This window comes from Lactuca virosa, chromosome 8, assembly GCF_052849685.1.
Source record: "Lactuca virosa cultivar CGN04683 chromosome 8, Lactuca_virosa_CGN04683_v6, whole genome shotgun sequence".
Lineage (NCBI taxonomy): Eukaryota > Viridiplantae > Streptophyta > Magnoliopsida > Asterales > Asteraceae > Lactuca > Lactuca virosa.
In genome coordinates, this window is record NC_136433.1 from 22,693,637 (window position 1) to 22,715,636 (window position 22,000).

At 31.9% G+C, this 22,000-nt stretch overlaps 2 protein-coding genes, 1 long non-coding RNA gene and 1 pseudogene across 4 annotated transcripts; 3 read left to right on the forward strand and 1 right to left on the reverse strand.

Annotated features, from left to right (window-relative positions):
• The first annotated feature begins 534 nt into the window (after positions 1-534).
• On the forward strand, positions 535-1,313 carry LOC145130163 (uncharacterized). The gene is made up of 2 exons (XM_079065005.1): positions 535-1,054; positions 1,204-1,313. Exons 1-2 carry the CDS (start codon positions 535-537, stop codon positions 1,311-1,313), a joined length of 630 nt encoding a protein of 209 aa, XP_078921131.1.
• Positions 1,314-9,506: 8,193 nt separating this feature from the next.
• On the forward strand, positions 9,507-10,922 carry LOC145130164 (large ribosomal subunit protein uL23-like). Its single transcript, XM_079065006.1, has 4 exons — positions 9,507-9,633; positions 9,951-10,314; positions 10,536-10,623; positions 10,770-10,922. The coding sequence occupies exons 1-4, from the start codon at positions 9,618-9,620 to the stop codon at positions 10,920-10,922; spliced, it is 621 nt and encodes a 206-aa protein (XP_078921132.1). The 5' UTR covers positions 9,507-9,617.
• A 4,154-nt stretch (positions 10,923-15,076) lies between these two features.
• Positions 15,077-15,554, forward strand: LOC145129241 (uncharacterized). Its single transcript, XR_013717397.1, has 2 exons — positions 15,077-15,159; positions 15,284-15,554. It is a non-coding gene; the product is annotated as an uncharacterized LOC145129241 (long non-coding RNA).
• Positions 15,555-17,479: 1,925 nt separating this feature from the next.
• Positions 17,480-20,736, reverse strand: LOC145132489 (G-type lectin S-receptor-like serine/threonine-protein kinase At4g27290; annotated as a pseudogene). Its single transcript, XR_013718078.1, has 6 exons — positions 19,397-20,736; positions 18,992-19,149; positions 18,702-18,912; positions 18,372-18,609; positions 18,134-18,284; positions 17,480-17,992 (listed from the first exon to the last, which is right to left on the reverse strand). The product of XR_013718078.1 is annotated as a G-type lectin S-receptor-like serine/threonine-protein kinase At4g27290 (transcript).
• Between the last annotated feature and the right edge of the window lie 1,264 nt (positions 20,737-22,000).

The following is a 22,000-nucleotide window of genomic DNA, read 5'->3' on the forward strand; positions in this document are numbered from 1 at the left end:
AAAACCGACTTGGTGAAACATCACGTGCACGACCTAACCTAAGAAAGCCGCTGTTACGTAGAAATCACGAAGCCGGACACGATCGTCTTATAGAAGATTATTTTGCAGATGACGCCGTCTACGCTGTAAAGTTTCGACGTCGGTTCCGGATGAGGAAGGAACTATTTTTACGTATTGTTGGCGGTTTGGAAGGCCGTTTTCCATATTTCCAATGGAAAATTGATGCAAGGGGAAAAAAGGTTTCTCTCCCATTCAAAAATGCACGGCTTCAATTCGTCAGCTAGCATATGGCATGGGCGCAGACAAATGGGACGAGTATTTTAGAATGTCAGAGCGTACCGTGAGGGACTCTGTGTATGCAAAGCGATCTGTTTGGTTTACGGGCAACGATATTTGCGCAAACCAACTATCAACGATATCCACCAATTGTATACGGTGCATGAAGGCAAACATGGATTCCCTGGAATGCTAGGTAGTATCGATTGCATGCATTGGAGTTGGTCATTATGCCCCAACGCATGGCGTGGTCAGTACATGAGAGGCGACCACAAAGAGCCGACGATTATTCTAGAGGCTATCGCATCACATGATCTTTGGATATGGCATGCATTCTTTGGTCCAGCTGGTGCAAACAATGACATCAACGTGCTAGACCAGTCGCCTGTATTCAACGATATCTACCTTGGAAAGTCACACGATGTACCTTTTCAAGCAAATGGGGTAGCATATAAGCGTGGATACTATCTTACTGACGGTATATATCCTCATTTGTCTGTTTTTGTGAAATCGTTTACATGTCCTAACGACCCGAAAAGGAAAAAGTTTAAAGAGGCGCAAGAGTCAGCTAGGAAGGATGTGGAGCGAGCATTTGGTGTACTTAAGAGACGTTGGCAAGTACTAATGGTCGGGGTAAGGTCATATGAGGTGAAAAGGTTACAACACGTAATGTATGCATGTATCATATTGCATAATATGATTCTTGAAGACGAAGGAAGAGCGATATGCCGATACAACGAAAATGAAGTTTTGCCAAATGTCGAAGGAGTAGCCGTTGGTACACAAGAGTATAGGGTGAACAAAAGAGAAGTACACAATCGCGACCTTCATCAGGCCCTTCATGCTGATTTGGTGGAGCACATTTATAGGGCTCATGTTCAGCCTCGCAAGAGTTATCTTAAGATGATGATTTGTTTGACGAATCAGACGAGGATTCTGATATGTTCGTCGAGAGTGAAGATTCCGACGACGAGAGTGACGCTGGGGAGAATGATGCAGATGATCTAGGCGAGGACGAAGACGATGATTCCGAGTGACGTATCTAGGTTTAAATAAAATTAGGATATTAATTAATAATTTTTACTATATTGTAGTTTGTTTGATTTTTTTTGGGGGGTTTTTTTTCTACTTATTTAAATATTAGGGTTAATGTAATTTTTATTTTACTTAATGAAATGCTTTTTATTTTTAATTAAATTTTATGTTTGATATTAATTTAAAATTTATAAATAAAAAAATTAATTTTATTTAAAATATTAAAAAAAAAAAGTGAGGGAAGGGCTTCCCTCCCACTCCTTGACTTTTAGGTGAGGGAAAGAAGAGTGAGGGGTAGAAGGGTATGGCCCACCAAAAGTGAGGGAACCATCCCTCCCACTCCTTTCAGTCTAAACAATAATTTGTGATCTAAAATATTGTATAAACAATAATTTGTGTTCTAAATTATAAAATATTGTATCGTATACAAACAATAATCAGTGTTTTAAAAGATTGTATATATACAACTATGTATAATAGTTTTTCTCAATACATAGCTTTAAAATATTTTTTTGTATACAACTCTGTATAAAATAAATTGTTGTGTACGAATCATTTCTCAACGATTTGTGTTATGTATTATTTTCACATATAAAACCACATTTAATACATGTACTTTAAGTGTGATTTTTTTTTTAACCGGCAAATACAAATATTATAATCTACTCCTAAACTAACACCTAATTCCACCTACATCCACCACGGGACTTGAACCCTCGACCTCAAGGAAGGAAGGCAGCACCTGATACCGCTGGACTAGAAGCTCTGTGGTAAGTGTGAAAAATATTAAGTACATAAATAAACATGCATACTTGCGTAGTATATACGGTAAGTCGGTATATACATTAAATATACATTGATATATAATTATATATTGTAAAATAGCCTACGCCAAGTATTGGAAAGAAAATGCGACATAGTCTACCGATAAGGCCTACACATTGTGTTTAGAAGGTAAAGGTATCGAGTTCAATTCCTAATTATATTAGCCTGCGGATAAACTTATCATTTCACATGGATGAGGTCTCAAGTTCACTCTTAGGACTTACCGATCTACCATACACATTCCTCCCCTTTTATTTTGAGGTGCTGCCACGTTAGCCAAAATTTCCACCACACATCCACGTGGCTTTCCATGTCACAGGTTGTCACCATCAGATTATTTGGTATGATCGATTAAAAGTTTAAAACTATGAGGAGTCTTGGTATCACTTAGGTGATGTTTGCTTTTTCAGAAAAAACTCGCGCAACACACGCGCAACAATTGATCTTTTACGGTTGTTTGTTTTTTGGAAAACTTTTAATTTAAAACTGTTGCGCATGTGTTGCTTGACACAACACTGGATCATCATCTTCAAATCACTTTCCAGTTACTTTAAGTGATATTATTTAACTTAGATTTGTTTTAATTTTTTTTCAACAACATGTTTATTATTTTAATAATATATAATGAATATGTAAACAATTGGAGTATATTTTACATAATTTTAAATAATTTCAAAACCGTTTGATAAATTTTGAATAAATATTTTTTGTGTTATGTTGTCTGTAACCAAATATTAATAAATTATAAAGTTAATCATTAAAATTATCAAATTTATTGAAGTTTACTGGAATCATCGTCTTCAAAGTTTTAACAAAAATAAACATGATTTTAGCTAAATTAACAATTTTATTTATTGCTATTTAGCAAATATTATGTTTAATTCTTTTATATAAACCTCTTTAAAAATCTTATCATCACAATGATCTTTATATTTGATTTGCATATGATTAAACTAAATAAAATTTTACTTAGATTTATTTTTAACTATTGTATAGTTAATTTTAGTTTATTGCAACAGTCTGCAAAGGTTAAAAAACAAACAGACTTCTTATTATAGACTGCAACCGTTTGGTCCACCTATTCTACTGCAAAGGGTTGCAGATGTGGTCAGAAGAGTTCACCCATTTTCGCTTCGAAAAAAAACAAATATAACCTTAGGCACGAGCTGAGATAGCTTGGGACATATCTTCTACCTCGGCATGTCACGTTTGAAGGGGTGTCTTAGCCGGTGAAGATGAGAGAGAAGGTAAAATGTGTGTTTTTTTTTAACATTTTTCAAAAAATACCTTATTTTTAAAAAAAAACTAACCGTTTTTTTAATTTCAAATATTTAATCCTTCTTCAACTAATATAAATACCAATAACCTTCTTTGTTTTCCACCACCTTCAAACATACTTCGTTAATATCTTGTTATCTTTATACTTTTTCTTTCTTTCTCTCTCTCTCTCTCTCTCTCTCTCTCTCTATATATATATATATATATATATATATATATATATATATATATATATATATATATATATATATAGAGAGAGAGAAAGAGAGAGGTAGGTTCAAATGTTTTTGACAAATATTGTGTTCCTAAATGCACCAATCAGAAATTAGGAAGAAATTAAATATTAATTAAATAAAAAAGGGTATTTTCGGTTTTTTGTCCATTCAATTAATGATATCATTTAATAAAATCCTTGCAGTTATGGAAACAAAATAAATACGATTGACCTACCATCTCTCGTATATCACATGATCGTTCTTTTCACCCATTTGTACATCGTTCATAAAAGAAAAAGAAATCAGGCGAGTCGATTGTTTCACAAGCGGCATCAGACGACGACTACACAATCAGCGCAAAAATCAGACGACTCCACCACCGCCGACACCGTCCTTCCCTGCGGTTACCGGCTTGCAATTCCATTCCATAGAAAATAGGTTTGTTTCTTCGTTTCTACCAACTAGCTAATTTCTACAATTTCAAGTTTTAGTTTTAAAATTTTGTAATGATGTTGAAATATATTGTTGTTAATATGAATTTGATTTTGCTGGTTCTGAATTGGAATTTTTATCATTCATGATTCATAGAAATTGTGGTGATTTAGGGAGTGCCCTAAAAGTGTTTGATGAAATGCCGAAGAGAAATATGGTTAGATGGGTATTGATTGTCAACATGTTAGAATGACTTTCTTTCCTCGTCATTGGGTGTTATTCTTATTCTTCAGTTGTTTTCATTCGTTAAGAATATGTATTCCATTCTTTAAGAATATGTATTTCATTCTTTAAGAATATTCAGTATCTACTATATTCTTTTATTTGAATAATGTGTAGAGAGTATTATAATCTTGGAGAATCACATAAGAATGATTCTGCCAGAATTGTATTTTCTGGTATAATCACATAAGAATGATTTAGAATGTTTTTTTATATAGAAATATGATTGCAAATAGCAAATCACATGCTTTTAATTCTTTATAGTGGCATGTAAAGTTATAACTAACAGAGTTTATTCTATGTATTCTGCGAGAATGTATTCTATGTATTATGCAAGATTGTATTTTATATATTCTACCAGAATGTATTCTATGTATTATGCAAGATTGTATTTTATATATTCTACCAGAATGTATTATATATATTCTACCAGAATGTATTAGTTAACAAATATAAAAGCCTTACTTAAATTTCACATGCTTTTAAATTACCTCAAATGATTGGCTCAGAATCAATTTCACATGTTTTGTTCGTTGGGTATATTCTTGATAATACAAATTTTTTAAGAATATTCAAAACCATTCTGCAAGAGTAGTGTATTGTGTAAGAATATTATTGTTGTCTTCTGATAGAATTGTAGTTAATTATTTATATGTTTAATGTGCGGTTCTTACATGTGTATCACTACAAAATATTTAACAATATTTGGCAATGAATTTGTGATAGGAATGGCTTGAAGAATGGATTGAAGACCTGATGGGAAAGGCTTGAAGAATGAATCAAAGAATGATCACACTTACTGTTTAAGAATGTTGTTATTTTTTAAGAATTACACTTGTTATTCTTTCAGAATGTTGTTATTATTTAATGAATCGTAATCATACAATGTAATTATTTGGTATATTATTAGTTCAAGAATCGATTTTGTGTATTCTTTCATAAAGTTGTTATTATTCAGTGAATCGATTTTGTGCATTCTAACAAAATGTTATTCTGACAAAATATAGCATTCTAACAAAATGTTATTCTGGCAGAATAAATTCGGTTATTATAAAAAATACTTTAGAATTAATATTGAATTACTTTTAAAAAATCAGATTTTTAAAAGTAGGAGAATTAATTATCCCTAAATTTCCGAAAATTTCCTTTTTTAAATATATTTCATTGTCCAAAATACCCTTATACTGAAATTTGTGTGATTAAATTGATTATTTTTAATTAGTTAACAAATATAAAACCCTTACTTAAATTACCTCAAATGATTGGCTCATAATCAATTTCACAGGCACACAATACTTAGTAAAAACAAAATAACCTAAGTCTATATATATATATATATATATATATATATATATATATATATATATATATAGGGTTAGGTTATTTTGTTTCTAGTAACTATTGTGTGCAATAATGCACAGATCTGGACCATTGGATGAAATATAATCAAAGGTAATGATCTGAGGGTCTATGATGGTAGAATAGGATAACATATACCATATAATCACACAAATTTCAGCATAAGGGCATTTTAGTCAATTAACCTATATTAAAAAAGGAAATTTTCGGATTTTTAGGGATAATTAATTCCTTTATTTTTAAAAATCTGAATATTTTAAATTAATTCAAAATTAGAAATTCGATTTTATTCTATCATAATGGTAGAATGTTAACCATAAACTAGTAAATATATACGTCGATTATATTCTGTCAGAATGACAGAATGCCAACCATAAACTAGTAAATACATTCTAAAAAGAATACACAAAATCAATTCTTGAACTAATAATATCCAAATAATTACATTGTATGATTATGATTCATTGAATAATAACAACATTCTGAAAGAAAAAAGAAAAAAACATCACAATCTAACAAAAACACTAATTTATTCTAATACAATCTAACAAAAACACTAATCTATTGTGACAGAATGTATTTGTTGTTAACAATTATTCTCAAACATTCTAACAGAATACATCTATATAAAATAAATTCTAATAGAATCAACACCAACTCATTCTTAAGTGCTTGAAGTTCATCCTCACTTGAACTACCATCAACGACAAAAACAAACGCCGGTTGAATCGTCAACACACATCTGCATTCGTTGCCAGTCAAGAACACAAGAAACAAACACCCATGAATTCCCCTGTCAAATACCAAACACCCATCTTCCCTTTTTGAAATACCAACTAAGCAAAGTATTGTAGGATTTGAGTTGCAAAGAGGGTAAGTGTCCATCAAAGCAGCAAAAATGGAGTTTGAATCGATACCCATGTCAGATAATTGTGTAAAAATTGATTTAGCAGAGGCATACATTCTTGCTTTCACTAGTATATGAACAGTTATACAGTAAACATACGTGAGATTCTTGAGTTGTTGAAAAGCAGGTTGCTTGATTACCCAATTAAGAAATTTCAAAGCTAGGTTTCCATGAAATGGCCTGAGGGAAACCCGTTTATAGTTCATTTGAGAAGAAACCAGTAATAAGAAGGTCGTAAAGAAATCAAACCTGATGATGAAGACGACGAGAGTTCCATCATGGAAGACCACCTGTTGGTGCGCTTGGAAGGAGATATGGCGGAAGTGAGGGGTCTATGGGTTATTACAATCCCAATTCATAGAGATACATTACAAATGGGTAGGTCAAAATTAGATGCTAAACTTGAAATTGAAATCAAAATTGAAACAAAGATGGATGAAAAGAGGGAAACAGGGGCTTCCATACCGTAGAGGTGCGGGGTGCCGATCGGAGAACGAGAGATGGATGCAAAGAGGGAAAAAATCCCTAGGTCGAAAAAGGGTAGTAGTTACCCCTTGAACCGATTGTTTTTTAGAAAAAGCGTGAATTGGATGGTGATGTTATAGGATTGTGCAAACTGATTCCTATTTCAATGGGATATTCTGTGGTGTGCGTCGACTGGAAGAAGAAAGAAGAAATCGAGGTCTTGATCGGTTATGTTGTGGGGTGTCGATCAGACGATCACCATAGCTGTGGCTCCGATTCTTTGTTCCAAACTTGTTGAATCGATCAAGATGTAATTCCTTGAATATATGACACGATGCAAGAGAGACTAGGTCAAAAATATTGATTTTATTTCCTTAATTGCAGGATTTCAATTAAATGATTCCTTAATTAAAAAGTACAAAATGTCCAATATACCCTTAAATGATTTATTTAATTGTTTATTATTTCCTAAATTCCTATTGGTGCATTCATGCACACAATAGTTGCTAGAAACATTTGAACCTAACTCTCTCTCTCTCTCTATATATATATATATATATATATATATATATATATATATATATATATATATATATATATATATATATATATATATATATGACTCATATTTCATACTCTATATCTCTATCTTTCTCTTTCTCAACATCTTTATCTATGTATCTCTTTTATATATCTACCACTATACAAAAGGCTTCTTTGTATCCAAAAGAACTATAAATATACTTACTTTGTGGATATGCATGTCCAATATATGTCCTTCCCAAAACTAGGTCGAAATGGGGTCAAAACCCCATCCATGACATCAAAACAGCTTGTGAGTCCATATCTAAAACATATAATACTCAAGGGACCTCAATGATCAATAAAGTTGCAAACTTTATTATTAAGAACATCTCAAAACTTTTTAACAAGAAGAAACTAGCTCAAAAACATAGATCCAAAGAAAGTAAGCACCAATGTTGAGACCTTATACTTCCCAAAAGTCCAGAAAATGATTAGAAGTATAAAAACTAGGTTGGAAAACACTTTCTTGATGCACCAAATGACACTACCTTCATCAAGAACGCACTAAAACACCAAAAATGGATGAGAGAATAGGGGAGAAGCTCAAAGTATGAAGGGAGAGGCTAGGGTTGCTTCGAAGGAGCTCTACATGCGATGGAGGCTCATATAATGCCCTAAAATTTAGAACCTTATCTTTAAATACGTTGAAAACCCTAAAATTCATGGGATTAGGCTGCACAATGACCACCTTATGATGACCTGCTCACCACCTCATTTTGACACCACCTCGTGGTGACCTACTCACCACCTTATGGTGATGAGTTTTGACCCATTTCATTTAAACTTAAAACAATCATAATTTCTTTGTTTCAACTATATTTTCAGTGGTCTTTATATGTACGCGAAGATATTAACAAGCCCCATAAGTATATCTTACTACTATTGACTTATAACATACCGAACTAAATTCATTAATTCATGCAAGAAGTCTTGGAATATCACCTTTTCTCATTTTACCCCTTTTGCCTCCAAACCACAAATCAACGGATTAAACCACTTAACCAATATTATTAACATCAAATAAGGGCTAAACTTTATTCCATTGAAGCCCAATTCCTTTACATAATCGAATTACGGTCCAAAATCCCAAAATAAAAAACATATTGAAACTGGATGTTACATACAATTTAAGAAATAAGAGAGGGGGGGGGGGTAGAGAAAGATAGAGGAAAAATAAAGAAAGCTCTTGTGAAGCTTCGCCCTGTTGGGTCGTTGTTCACGCATGAGAAGACTAGCAACATCCTTACGGTTGTTCTGTATGAAGTATACCGAATAACCTTAATGTGGCAAAAGACGAGGGACGTAATCATAAATGCTCCCAAAACCAACTATTTAGCGACCATTAACAAGTCAAGGATAAATTTTAAGGATATTCACAAATATAACCTTTAAGAACGAGGTTATTATACAAAATGCCATAATGTTTGAACTTTTGAAAAATGACAATGATATCTGGAACGTTCAATGGTCCCTATGGTTTGGGGTAATTTACACGGTTGGTACCTAACTTATTTTTTTAACTCGGAAGGTCGTTATAGTTTGTTTTTATTGCGCACTTGGTTCATGTCTTACCTAAAAAGACTATTTTTCCATTGATTTTTTTAATTATTTAAATAAGATGAGGCAGGTAAGGTAAGATGAGATGAAAATGGGGTTGGGGGTGTGTTTATTAAAATAAATTAAAATATCAATGGCAAAATAGTATTTTTTAGGTAAGACAGGGACCAAGCATGCAACTTAAACAAGCAACGTTGACCTTCCAAGTTATAAAAATAAGTTAGAGACCAAACATGCAAATTACCCCAAACCATAAGAACCATCCGTGTCGCTATACTATGTATGCTCATAACTTAAGATCTATACTATATCCGTTTGTTTTTCCTCGTTTCGCAATTTTACATCGTTTTGACTAACCCTGTTTTATTATTTTCAGTGGATTGCAGTAGGTTCGGCTAGCAATGTCGCCCGCTAAAGGTAACAGCCCATCGCTTCTATATGCTCTTCCTTTCTCTCGATCTATGTTTATCAATATTATCGAATATTTAAAGCTTATACATATCATTGATTAGAGCTCAATTTTCAGTTCAACCTTTTTTTTCACATCCAGCAAACAAATTTCCTGTTTTGTTAATATGAGATTGTTGAGCTGCAGGAAGCATTTGTAATTTGAAGAGAAGTTAGGTCACAAATATATACTTGTATCAATGCGTATTTGTATGAATGCTTCTGCATCTGTTAAAAACAAGGACTTCTTGCTATTATTACTCATGTTGCCCAATTTACTGTTACAGCTGATGCTACAAAGAAAGGAGATGCAAAGGCGCAGGCTCTAAAGACAGCGAAAGCTGTGAAGACAGGATCAACATTCAAAAAGAAGGCCAAGAAGATCCGTACAAAGGTGACATTTCATCGCCCAAGAACATTGAAGACTGACAGAAACCCAAAGTATCCTCGTATCAGTGCCCCACCAAGAAACAAGCTTGACCACTATCAAATCTTGAAATACCCTTTGACTACTGAATCTGCAATGAAGAAGATAGAAGACAACAACACCCTGGTTTTCATTGTTGATATCCGAGCTGACAAGAAGAAAATCAAAGCTGCAGTTAAGAAGATGTATGATATCCAGACCAAGAAAGCCAACACTTTGATCAGGTATTATTTTCAATAATTGTCAATATTAGTACACATGTTTGATAAATTTTAGACAATCATAGCTCCAAATATGAATGCAATTTCCTCTGTTTTCAAAACAATGTCTTACTTAAAATACAATTCTTCTTAACGATTGAATTTCAATTTTCAACCAACCGAACGTAAACTAGCAAACCCTAACAATTCAATAACTACTTGTAAAAAATTAGCCATGGAAACAGAAATTATAAGTCATTATCAACAAGAAAGTACATTGTAAAGAAATCAGTTATATCAAGAAACAGTCGGAAGGAGAATATTGGGGACAGGGTAAGGGATATCTGAAATTGCGATTTCTTTACGTATTGCCAATTTTGACCAAACAATTAACGAATCAGATCTAAACACACATGAAATCAATCTGTAATCCGACAAGCATACAATAACGAAGATTGCTATAATACGTACTTTAAGAGAGGCGGCGATCTTCAGTACCCAATCAAACGACTGCGCAGAAGTCGGCGGTGTCGGTTGCTTCGGTGAGAAGGAGGGCGGCGCCGGTGGCTGCAGGGAAGGATGATGTTGAAGATGGAGGCTGCTGTGGCGCCGGTGTTTCGGAGGCGGTGTGAACCAAATAGGAAGAAAATATAAAACGATGTAGGGATTGAGGGCTAAAAGTACACAAAATGAAATCGTTCAAGCCCTTCGTAAATAAAAAATAAATAAATAAATAAATATATATATATATATATATATATATATATATATATATATATATATATATATTAAAAACCAGTTGTGATAAGGGTTGATTAAAACAAAATGCTAAATACAAATGATTAGACAACAAGTTTATTTGAATTTAAATTTCAAAATAAATAAAAATTATAAAAATTTTTTTAAAAAAAACATGAAAAATTAATTTAAAATTATGTATTTGGTTGTCAGACCCGTGTATTAAATGTGCTAATTATAACAAAATGTTAAATACGAATGTTTCAATTGTAAATTTATTTAAAATTAAAATTGAAGTTTAAAATTTGAAATTAATATAGTTATTATGGTATGTTTAGTTTATAAAAACTAAATTAATGATATATATCACAAATGGAAAATGAAGTAAATGACAAATGAAAAATAAATATCTCAAATTTATGACAAAATGACATGTGCATAATGCATGAGAGTATGACAAATGGCAAAAAAAACTTTTATTTATTAGAAAGGATAGATAATGCATAAAAATTTAAGATAGTTTAGATTGTATATACATATAATTTATTTTTGAATATATTTAATCATTTATATTTTTTTATACTATTAGTCATTTATGTTTTTGTTTTTGTATACATATAACCATCAAACGCAATGCTTATATGTATACACAAAAAAAAAAAGACTAAATATATAAAAAACATTAATAAACGAACCAAAGCCTTTAATATATATATATATATATATATATATATATATATATATATATATATATATATATATATATATATATATATATATAATAAAAATTAAACAAACAAATTTAAATATATATATTTTAAAATATAATGCTCTAACCCGAAGAGGCAAAAGTATGATGCTATAATAAAGAAATCAATAAAAATACATTGTTATTTCTTACATTCAACCCTTACAAAAACAAGCTATAAAAGCAATCCTCACCAAGTGACAGATACATAATCAATAAAACTAACTATTGTCGATCAATTAAAGAAGATGCTAACTGTTATGACGTAGATTAGGTGGAAGAACGGGGACTGGATTAATGTACTTCAATAATGATCAAATGAAGAAAACCATTGAGAAAATGGATGAATGCTACCTTTGTGATGTTGTCTCTATCCAACATTACCCATAAAACGCATCCATCTCCTTCCCGATGAACCCATTTCTCTTGAACCTAAATTTCTTTGAATTTCTACTCCCTGCACACTACAACAAACATTCTATCACTTTCATGTCAACAAAAAATTAACCACAACAAATCAGTAAAAAATCAGACGAACTAATGATTTCATATAAATGAATTACATGAACTATTGATTTCAGCTATAAACTTTTCGGTATATATAAACAGAAATCAGTCCATCAAAATTTTCATAAAGACAACATCTGATCATCAGATGAAATCAACACACAATTCAATCAGAACATCATCAATTTCAACAAGAAATTGTCATTTTCATCTGATGATCAGATGTTGTCTTTATGAAAATTTTGATGGACTGATTTCTGTTGATATATACTGAAAAGTTTATAGCTGAAATCAATAGTTCATGTAATTCATTTATATGAAATCATTAGTTCGTCTGATTTTTTACTGATTTGTTGTGGTTAATTTTTTGTTGACATGAAAGTGATAGAATGTTTGTTGTAGTGTGCAACGAGTAGAAATTCAAAGAAATTTAGTTTCAAGAGAAATGGGTTCATCGGGAAGGAGATGGATGCGTTTTATGGGTAATGTTGGATAGAGACAACATCACAAAGGTAGCATTCATCCATTTTCTCAATGGTTTTCTTCATTTGATCATTATTGAAGTACATTAATCCAGTCCTCGTTCTTCCACCTAATCTACGTCATAACAGTTAGCATCTTCTTTAATTGATCGACAATAGTTAGTTTTATTGATTATGTATCTGTCACTTGGTGAGGATTGCTTTTATAGCTTGTTTTTGTAAGGGTTGAATGTAAGAAATAACAATGTATTTTTATTGATTTCTTTATTATAGCATCATACTTTTGCCTCTTCGGGTTAGAGCATTGTATTTTAAAATATATATTTAAATTTGTTTGTTTAATTTTTATTTTATATATATATATATATATATATATATATATATATATATATATATATATATTAAAGGCTTTGGTTCGTTTATTAATGTTTTTTATATATTTAGTCTTTTTTTTTGTGTATACGTATAAGCATTGCGTTTGATGGTTATATGTATACAAAAACAAAAACATAAATAACTAATAGTATAAAAAAATATAAATGATTAAATATATTCAAATATAAATGATTAAATATATTCAAAAATAAATTATATGTATATACAATCTAAACTATCTTAAATTTTTATGCATTATCTATCATTTCTAATAAATAAAAGTTTTTTTTGCCACTTGTCATACTCTCATGCATTATGCCACATGTCATTTTGTCATAATTTTGAGATATTTATTTTTCATTTGTCATTTACTTCATTTTCCATTTGTGATATATATCATTAATTTAGTTTTTATAAACTAAACATACCATAATAACTATATTAATTTCAAATTTTAAACTTCAATTTTAATTTTAAATAAATTTACAATTGAAACATTCGTATTTAACATTTTGTTATAATTAGCACATTTAATACACGGGTCTGACAACCAAATACATAATTTTAATTTAATTTTTCATGTTTTTTTTATGATTTTTATTTATTTTGAAATTTAAATTCAAATAAACTTGCTGTCTAATCATTTGTATTTAGCATTTTGTTGTAATCAACCCTTATCACAACTGGTTTTTAATATATATATATATATATATATATATATTTATTTATTTATTTTTTATTTACAAAGGGCTTGAACGATTTCATTTTGTGTACTTTTAGCCCTCAATCCCTACATCGTTTTATATTTTCTTCCTATTTGGTTTACACCACCTCCGAAACACCGACGCCACAGCAGCCTCCATCTTCAACATCATCCTTCCCTGCAGCCACCGGCGCCGCCCTTCTTCTCATCGAAGCAACCGACACCGCCGACTTCTGCGCAGTCGTTTGATTGGGTACTGAAGATCGTCGCCTCTCTTAAAGTACGTATTATAGCAATCTTCGTTACCTCTCTTAAAGTACGTATTATAGCAATCTTCGTTATTGTATGCTTGTCGGATTACAGATTGATTTCATGTGTGTTTAGATCTGATTCGTTAATTGTTTGGTCAAAATTGGCAATACGTAAAGAAATCGCAATTTCAGATATCCCTTACCCTATCCCCAATATTCTCCTTCCGACTGTTTCTTGATATAACTGATTTCTTTACAATGTACTTTCTTGTTGATAATGACTTATAATTTCTGTTTCCATGGCTAATTTTTTACAAGTAGTTATTGAATTGTTAGGGTTTGCTAGTTTACGTTCGGTTGGTTGAAAATTGAAATTCAATCGTTAAGAAGAATTGTATTTTAAGTAAGACATTGTTTTGAAAACAGAGGAAATTGCATTCGTATTTGGAGCTATGATTGTATTTCTAACCCATCAGTGAATTGGATCTAAACTGAAGCATGATCAAGAACAAGAAAATCATAGAACAAGATCAAAGATTTTATGCATAAAAATTTATCTTTCCACATATTATTCACATTACTATCTTGTTCTGATACAATTTCTGATGTAACACATGTTATTTTATGTTAATTTGATCAACAATGCTTGAAGGTCATCCCTAATTTTGAGAACTTTTTTTTTCAGAATATGCACTTGATGGATCCTAAATACACAGGAGAGATATTAAAGTAAGTTTTCTTGAAATATTTTTTAATCAAAAATGACTAATAACAGTACATAATAATATTATTCTTTAACTTTAATATGTAGACACTTCAGGTAACACATCTTTTGTTAATCTTGATTTATATATAAATAAAGTTAAAATATTCTTTAGTTTTTATAATTGACTTCCATTCCATTTTTTATAACACGCAACTAAAGTGTAAAATTGGCATTTTGAAGAAAAAAAACATGGAAAATATCATAGGAATATTAATTATTTAGTCTTTTTGTAGGTTGAGGAAGAAATGTTAATGCGTGCGTTTTATGATCTCATGGCATCTCAAGGTCTGGCTACAAAGGTGATATTAATTTTGTAATTAAAAATGGTTAATTTTATTAGATATATGGAATCATTCTTGAAATTACTTATTAGTCAACGTTTATGGTCAAAGTTAATATGTTTTCTTAATTCGAATTTTGCAGAGACAAGATGGTACAAGTGTTTTGGAAGATATTGAGCCACCACAGTCAAAATCATTGGTCAATGTGGATAGTAATAAAAAACATTAAATAAAACGTTGTTTTTGAGGTTTAAATTTTGGGTAAATATTTGTTTTTGAATAGCATATGTGGCTAACGACTTTTGTTACACAATGTGGATGTGGTCTATGAGAAACGTATTAACTATGTGTACACTAACACTAAATCGAATTTTAAAAAGTAGAGCTATGTTCTTTTACTTAATTTAGTATAATCACTAGTAACTCGTCAAATTACACTAAATTTGTTAATGCATTGCTTTTTAATACCATAATTCGAAGTGTTTCATTTTAAAAAAAATTTGATTAATGAACTTGTTTCCCCACTTTTATCAAATTTTGTTAATTTACCTAGAAGATTAATGTTTAACATAAGAAAATTTTTAATGCACTTATATATGTTTTGATACCTTTAAAATAAGGCTAATATCAATTTAATTTCTTTTTAATATTCATTCAAACCGCTTTTTTTTTTTTTAAATAATTTTACGGTTAATTATTTATGTCAATAGTTAAAGAGTAAATTTACCAATCTTCCGTTAAATAGTTTTGGATGTGGAAACCATAGCGTCAATTTGCATGAATAAGTTATTTTAAGACATACATTGAGTGCAATGTCCTTTCTCTGTTTTCATAAGATTCGTATGTTTTCCAACAGAAGACAAGTACAATGTTCCAAAAACTTGCCTGTCTTGTGCCCTTAAATTGTGAAGACACTCTTCTCTTTCCAAAAAATATTTACATTACTATCTTTATTATGCTCATTTGAGTACCTATTTAATCAACAATACTTGAAGATCATCCCTGATTTTGAGAACCTTCGGTTGATGTTTAAGTAAGGTTGGAGGCTAGGATTTCAGGGTATCAATAGAGATCGCATAATCTAATGGACCTTAAATATGAAGAGATTTTAAAGTAAGTTTTGCTGAAATAATTATTTTTCTTATATGATTAGTAGCACATAATGTTCTTGTTCTAAATGTAGACACTTGGAGAAACAGGATGAACTCCTCATGGATGCTAGTAGATCATTGTCACATGAATGGCAAAAACTTAAGGTGATTGTTTTTTTGTTTTTTTTTTCTTTGCATGTATTGTTAAGTGTAATATCCAAAACTTTGCTTGATTTATTATGATTTTAATCTTTTTTGTAGGCTGAGGAAGATATGTTAATGCATGCTTTTTCTGATTTCATGGAAGCTCAAGGCCGGACGACAAAGGTAATGTTAATATTGTAGTTAAGCACGGTTATCACTCAAGTTTTTATTGGACATGTGAGAAGTGAAGTAGCGTAGGTTTTGGCTACTTTCTTTACCTTTATAAGATTTTTTAATTTACAACTATTTTACTATTAGTTCTATATCCAGTATTTCTATTTTAAATCTCTCCCCTTTTAAACTCGGCATTTGTTGTGGTCTTTTTACAGAAAAAAGATGGTAGGGATGTTGTTCTTGAAGAAATCAATCGACCACACTCAAAAGAAGTTGTTAATGTAGATTTTGTTGGGTGTCCCAACATTAAAATAAATTAAAGAATGATATTTGGATAAAATAAATTAAAATAATTGAATAAAATAAAACTGGTGGATTTAAAATTTCAAAGTTTATCACTTAAAAATAATTAAATAAAAAAATAATTAATTAGTTTGATGACAGATTGGGTCAAAATCTTTGATTTTGAAAATTAAAGAATGATATTTGGATAAATTCATTTAATATGAATTTAGAGATAGTAAAAATTCAATCATATAAGGTTGGATTAGAATATAAGAAACTAAAAAAATATTTAGAATGTCATATTGGAGTTAATTCGAAATTTAAATGTTGAAGGGCTAATTCCGCTAAATTTGGAAACTAAGAATATTATTTAGGATGCTATTGTTGTCTTTGATGATAATGCTAATGTCTTTACTTTGGAAACATAAGCTCTAACAAAGTTTTTATCCCCTGAGGTAAAGACAATGTTTTAATAAATGCTCGACATTACGTAGTATGTGTACCGGGGTTAAAAGATTAATCGGCTAAGCGGAGATTAATTGGGTACTCTAAATTGCTAATTCATTGAATATAAAAAAAAATGAAATATCACTAATATCATAACAAAGTTCGTAGAAACCACTAAGATAATAACAAAGTAGGTAACATAATTAATACAACATTAATCTTTCCTCGGTTAGTTTCGGTTAGTTTCTATTGAGATAAAACTTCTTCAAAGTGTTAAAATTTTTATCGTTTGCTACTTCTTCGCTCATTATGTAGACAAGGATCAATCACTAGATGCCTTCTAGTCCGTCAAGTAGTGCTTAGAGACTAATCGGAACCTGGTTGGGATTTTTACAACACTGTAAAGATGTGGTTGCTAACGAGCATACAGTAGTGTTATCATGTATTCATCATCACCGAGTGATGAAATAGACTTAGATTCATGACTATCTTGAGAGAAATAGCCAGGTAGGTTGTTTGGGTTGAGGTAATGCACCCTCACCAACCAACATCAAAACCACTGATAACATAGTTGGCCTATCTTCTACATGATGTTGCACACACAATAATCCAACATGTATCACACGTTCTACCTCAGATATTACACACGTCTCACGTAAAGATGCACTCATCATTTCAATCGACTTATCTTCTTTGAACAGTCTCCATGCCTGGATCAAATGGATAAAAAGTGAGCATTGCGAGCCTCTAGTAATCAGTAAGTTATGTGTTATCATTTACTTTTACCATAGTTTTAAGTTGATCTAGAGGTTAAAGAAATCACTAGTTTCGGGTCTAAAGATCTAACTTACATGTCCAAGAAGGTTGTCTCTATGGTCTCCATAAGAAAATTCCCTGTTTCTTTTTCCACTGACTATCTCCAACACTAGAACACCAAAGCTAAATACATCTGACTTTACAGAGAACCGTCCCCGTAATGCATACTCTGGAGAAATGTAACCACTACAGCAAAGTTAAATTAAGTAAATTGACATATTACTAGTTGACTCTCTATCTTTTTCTTAGTAAACAATGGTTTTGGATTCTTACTATGTCCCAACCACTTTCTTTGTCTTGGTGGCATTATCAAACCCTACAAACTTTCTTGCAAGGCCAAAGTTGGATATTTTTGGATTCATGTCACCATCTAACAAAATATTAGCTGCTTTCAGATCTCTATGAATGATTTGAAGGCGGGAATCTTGATGTAGATAAAGAATGCCTCGAGCCATCCCATGGATAATGCGAAACCGCTGAGACCAATCAAGCATAAAACCTTGCGAATTATCTGTCAAAAAGATATTCACATAAGTAATTCGTCCCTTGATTTGACAAGAAATTCAAAAGCATCATATTTAGTCAAAAGTCAGAGATTCGGACCATATATAAACGAGTCCAAACTTCCGTTAACCATGTATTCATATATCAAAATCATTTCATTTCCATGAATGCAGTATCCAAGAAGCTTCACAAGATTTCGATGTTGAAGTTTTGCAATACAAATCACTTCATTCTCAAACTCTTCAAGCCCTTGTTCTGATGTTTCTGAGAGCCGCTTCACAGCTACTTCTTGTCCATCTTGTAACACACCCTAAAACATTAAGATTAAACTTTAAAGTTTATGATTCAAATACGCATCACATTTTATTCAAGAAGCATCAATAAGTTACCTTATAAACTGGACCGAATCCACCTTCTCCAATCTTATTATCAATGCTGAAATTATTGGTTGCCTTGGCTATTTCATTCAGACTAAAAAAGGGTACCTCATCAAGATCTTCCATCCCTACACTACTATGTCTTTTATCAAGTGCATATACCCTGTTTCCTACAAAATGATAAGTTGAATTGTTCTTGATTACATGATTTTTAAAAACTTTAAAAAAGGGAAAACTTCACGCTTGACACCTCATCAACAGCCAACATGGAGGGGCAAATTCAATGTCCCTTAAGCTAGAAAAACATTGTGGGGACTTAATTAAAAGACTCTACATTTATAGACATGAAAAGTTCTCAAGGTAATTGAACGTTGAAATCGTTTGGTTTATAAAAAAAAGATGATTGTGTTACTCCACCTTTCATATGTAGCCTTTTCTTTCTGTTTCTATACACGAAAGCTACTGCAGACAGAAGCAATGCTGCCGCTGAGACTATAAGAACAATGGTGACTACTTTTGTTCTTCTGAAGTTCGAGTCACGATCTGTTATCTCAGAGACAGCCATTCTTATATAAAGATTTTGATCTTCATCATACTCTCTGATATCAATCAGATCACCAAACCACAACAAACAACCACTTCCACCATTTCTGATATCTAAATTTGCATAAGCTGTACAATTACAATTCATTTTACAAGCTATCTCACATTCTCCAAGTGTCATACTTTCATTATACCATGAGCGTTGTGTGTCTGGAAATTTCAATCCCGAAAGTCTCTTAAACCCATCACCACTCCCACAACTTAGAGGTTTTTTAAGCTTACACCCACTCGACCAATCAGCTGCATTCCATTCTTCTTGGAGTGTCGGCTCAAACCCATCCATACACCTACAAGGTGGATATTTATTGATGATACAACTTCCATAAGGCCCACAAAGCCCATAAACACCACAGTTATCTATTTTGGCATTTCCATATTGAATCCAGTCGTGCATTCGGTCAATCCAGTGCAACTGCACTATATTTCCATCCGACATCAAAAGTATTCTCTGAGCAACTGAAGTTTTAAGTTCGTATTTATAATATATTTCTTTCTTGTTAACAACAAACTCAGCTGAGTAAAGTGGATTTGGTTCGTCCATAGGCAAACCACGGAACTTCATACCATTCCATGGTCCAATCCTGAAGTGTAATTCTGAACCTTTCCTTTCAAATATTTGCAGATACCCATTTGTGAAAACAGAGTATACATACGAACCTGGAAAAGGGTCATGGAGAGTTTTCCATGATGTCAGATACCTGTCCATTCCGGTCAGCAAGTCCTTCCCGAATTTCATCCCGGGCAGCAATGTGTCACCAGGATAATCAAAACTTTGCCAAATTATATTTCGGTTTTTATCCCAGACAACAAGGTTTCCGGTATCCAGAAGCTGTGCCACTGGATCAAGATTTGTTATAGATACGGTGTAATTGGATGACCAGATCACGGTGGTGCCGCCACTGTCAATCACCGGACCTCCGGAGCTTCTGAGTTTGAATTCGCCGGAGTCATCTGTAATTGGTGTTTCTCTGTTGGCGACCCAAACAACTGTACCAGTTGATATCTTCTTGTACCATATACCCAGGTACCGATTCTTTGAGTTTCTGGGGCTAAAAAAGCCGAGTTGGAACATCTCACCATCTGAAACGATTGTGTTGCCGTCTTTTATAGGTTGGTTTGCGTTTATTTTGTCTACTCCGAAAGATTCTGGGAGCAGAAAGAATAAGGCAAAGGCAAAAAATATAAGTATGGAATAATCCTTCATTGATGATTAATTGTTGTCTTGGTGAAAGTTGAAGACGGTAGATATTTGATCAATTCAAGTGAAAGACTTATTGGTCAACGTATTGAAAAAAGAAATATTCTAAACCATAATCTGCTAGCCAATTTTGAACTACCTCTTCAATAAACATTGCATAGATTGTTCCCATTCTTGTTCATCCATCGTGGCTCATATAAAATATAAAATTGGTTATACACTATTCGCTGTTTGAAAAAGAAAAACAAATAATTGGTTGTACAGTACAATAGTCATGCTATTGTTCTTTGGTAATCTTGATGGGTTATGGGTCACGGATGAGTTGCGGGTCAACATGTAATCCACGGGTCAATAGTCATGGAGTGGAGAATAAGGATGAAATCGTTGCATGTTTATTTTCTTTCTTTTGTTTACGGTACGTGGCATAGTAGTAGTGGTGTAGCAGCTTAATTTTTAGTCTATAAATAGTGTAGGATGTTTTCTTGTAATCCGTTTCCATTTGCAAGTATATATAAACATAGAGAAAACCAAATAACGTTGAGCAATACATGAGAATCGATAGTTGCGGGTTTGCAAGTGAGTTTAAAGGAAGGGCTGATTTCCAACAATTAGTATCATAGCACAAAGCACGGTTGAAGGGGCTGTGGGTTCATCGCAAGAAATAGCATGCAACAAGCAAGAAGGTTGTCGCATAGTCTATAGCAAGTAGCATGCAAGACAATCATAGCAAGTAGAAAGTTTTGGGTTTGTAGCAAGTAGCAAACAAGAAACAAAATGCAAGAAGCAAGAACGAGATAGCAAAAAAGAAGGTAGCAAGACGGAAGAAGATCGAAAGATGTTAGGGGAATATTAGGGTGATGGTGGAAAACCAGATTTTTATTGTATCGTGTAAGTTCACTTTCCGAACTGATATTTCCACATTATGTCTGGGTCATAGGAAATCCAATCTAGTATAATTCAAAATGACACTTGTGTATTTAGGCACAGAAACACAAGCCAAATCACTGAGTATTCACTTTAGAAGAAGAAGAGTTGAGAAGCGTTCTATACGGCTTAAAAGAGTAGCCGTATATATACATGACATATTAGGATTTTTTATTTTTTAAATTAGTTAGGAGAATCTCGAATTTAATGACTTAATTAATGATTTCCAAAACTAACGAGATTAGTCAATCTTACCATAATCATCCACTAGAACTCAGTTTTTCCATAACGAGACT

What these genes read in the sequence shown, in the direction of transcription:
- LOC145130163 (XM_079065005.1), top strand. Translation starts at nt 535, where the DNA reads ATGAGAGGCGACCACAAAGAGCCGACGATTATTCTAGAGGCTATCGCA. An exon ending in TGTCGAAGGAGTAGCCGTTG is followed by an intron (nt 1,055 to 1,203) that starts GTACACAAGAGT and finishes TTGACGAATCAG; the next exon opens with ACGAGGATTCTGATATGTTC.
- LOC145130164 (XM_079065006.1), top strand. An exon ending in AAAGCCAACACTTTGATCAG is followed by an intron (nt 10,315 to 10,535) that starts GTATTATTTTCA and finishes CCATGGAAACAG; the next exon opens with AAATTATAAGTCATTATCAA. An exon ending in AGGAGAATATTGGGGACAGG is followed by an intron (nt 10,624 to 10,769) that starts GTAAGGGATATC and finishes GTACTTTAAGAG; the next exon opens with AGGCGGCGATCTTCAGTACC.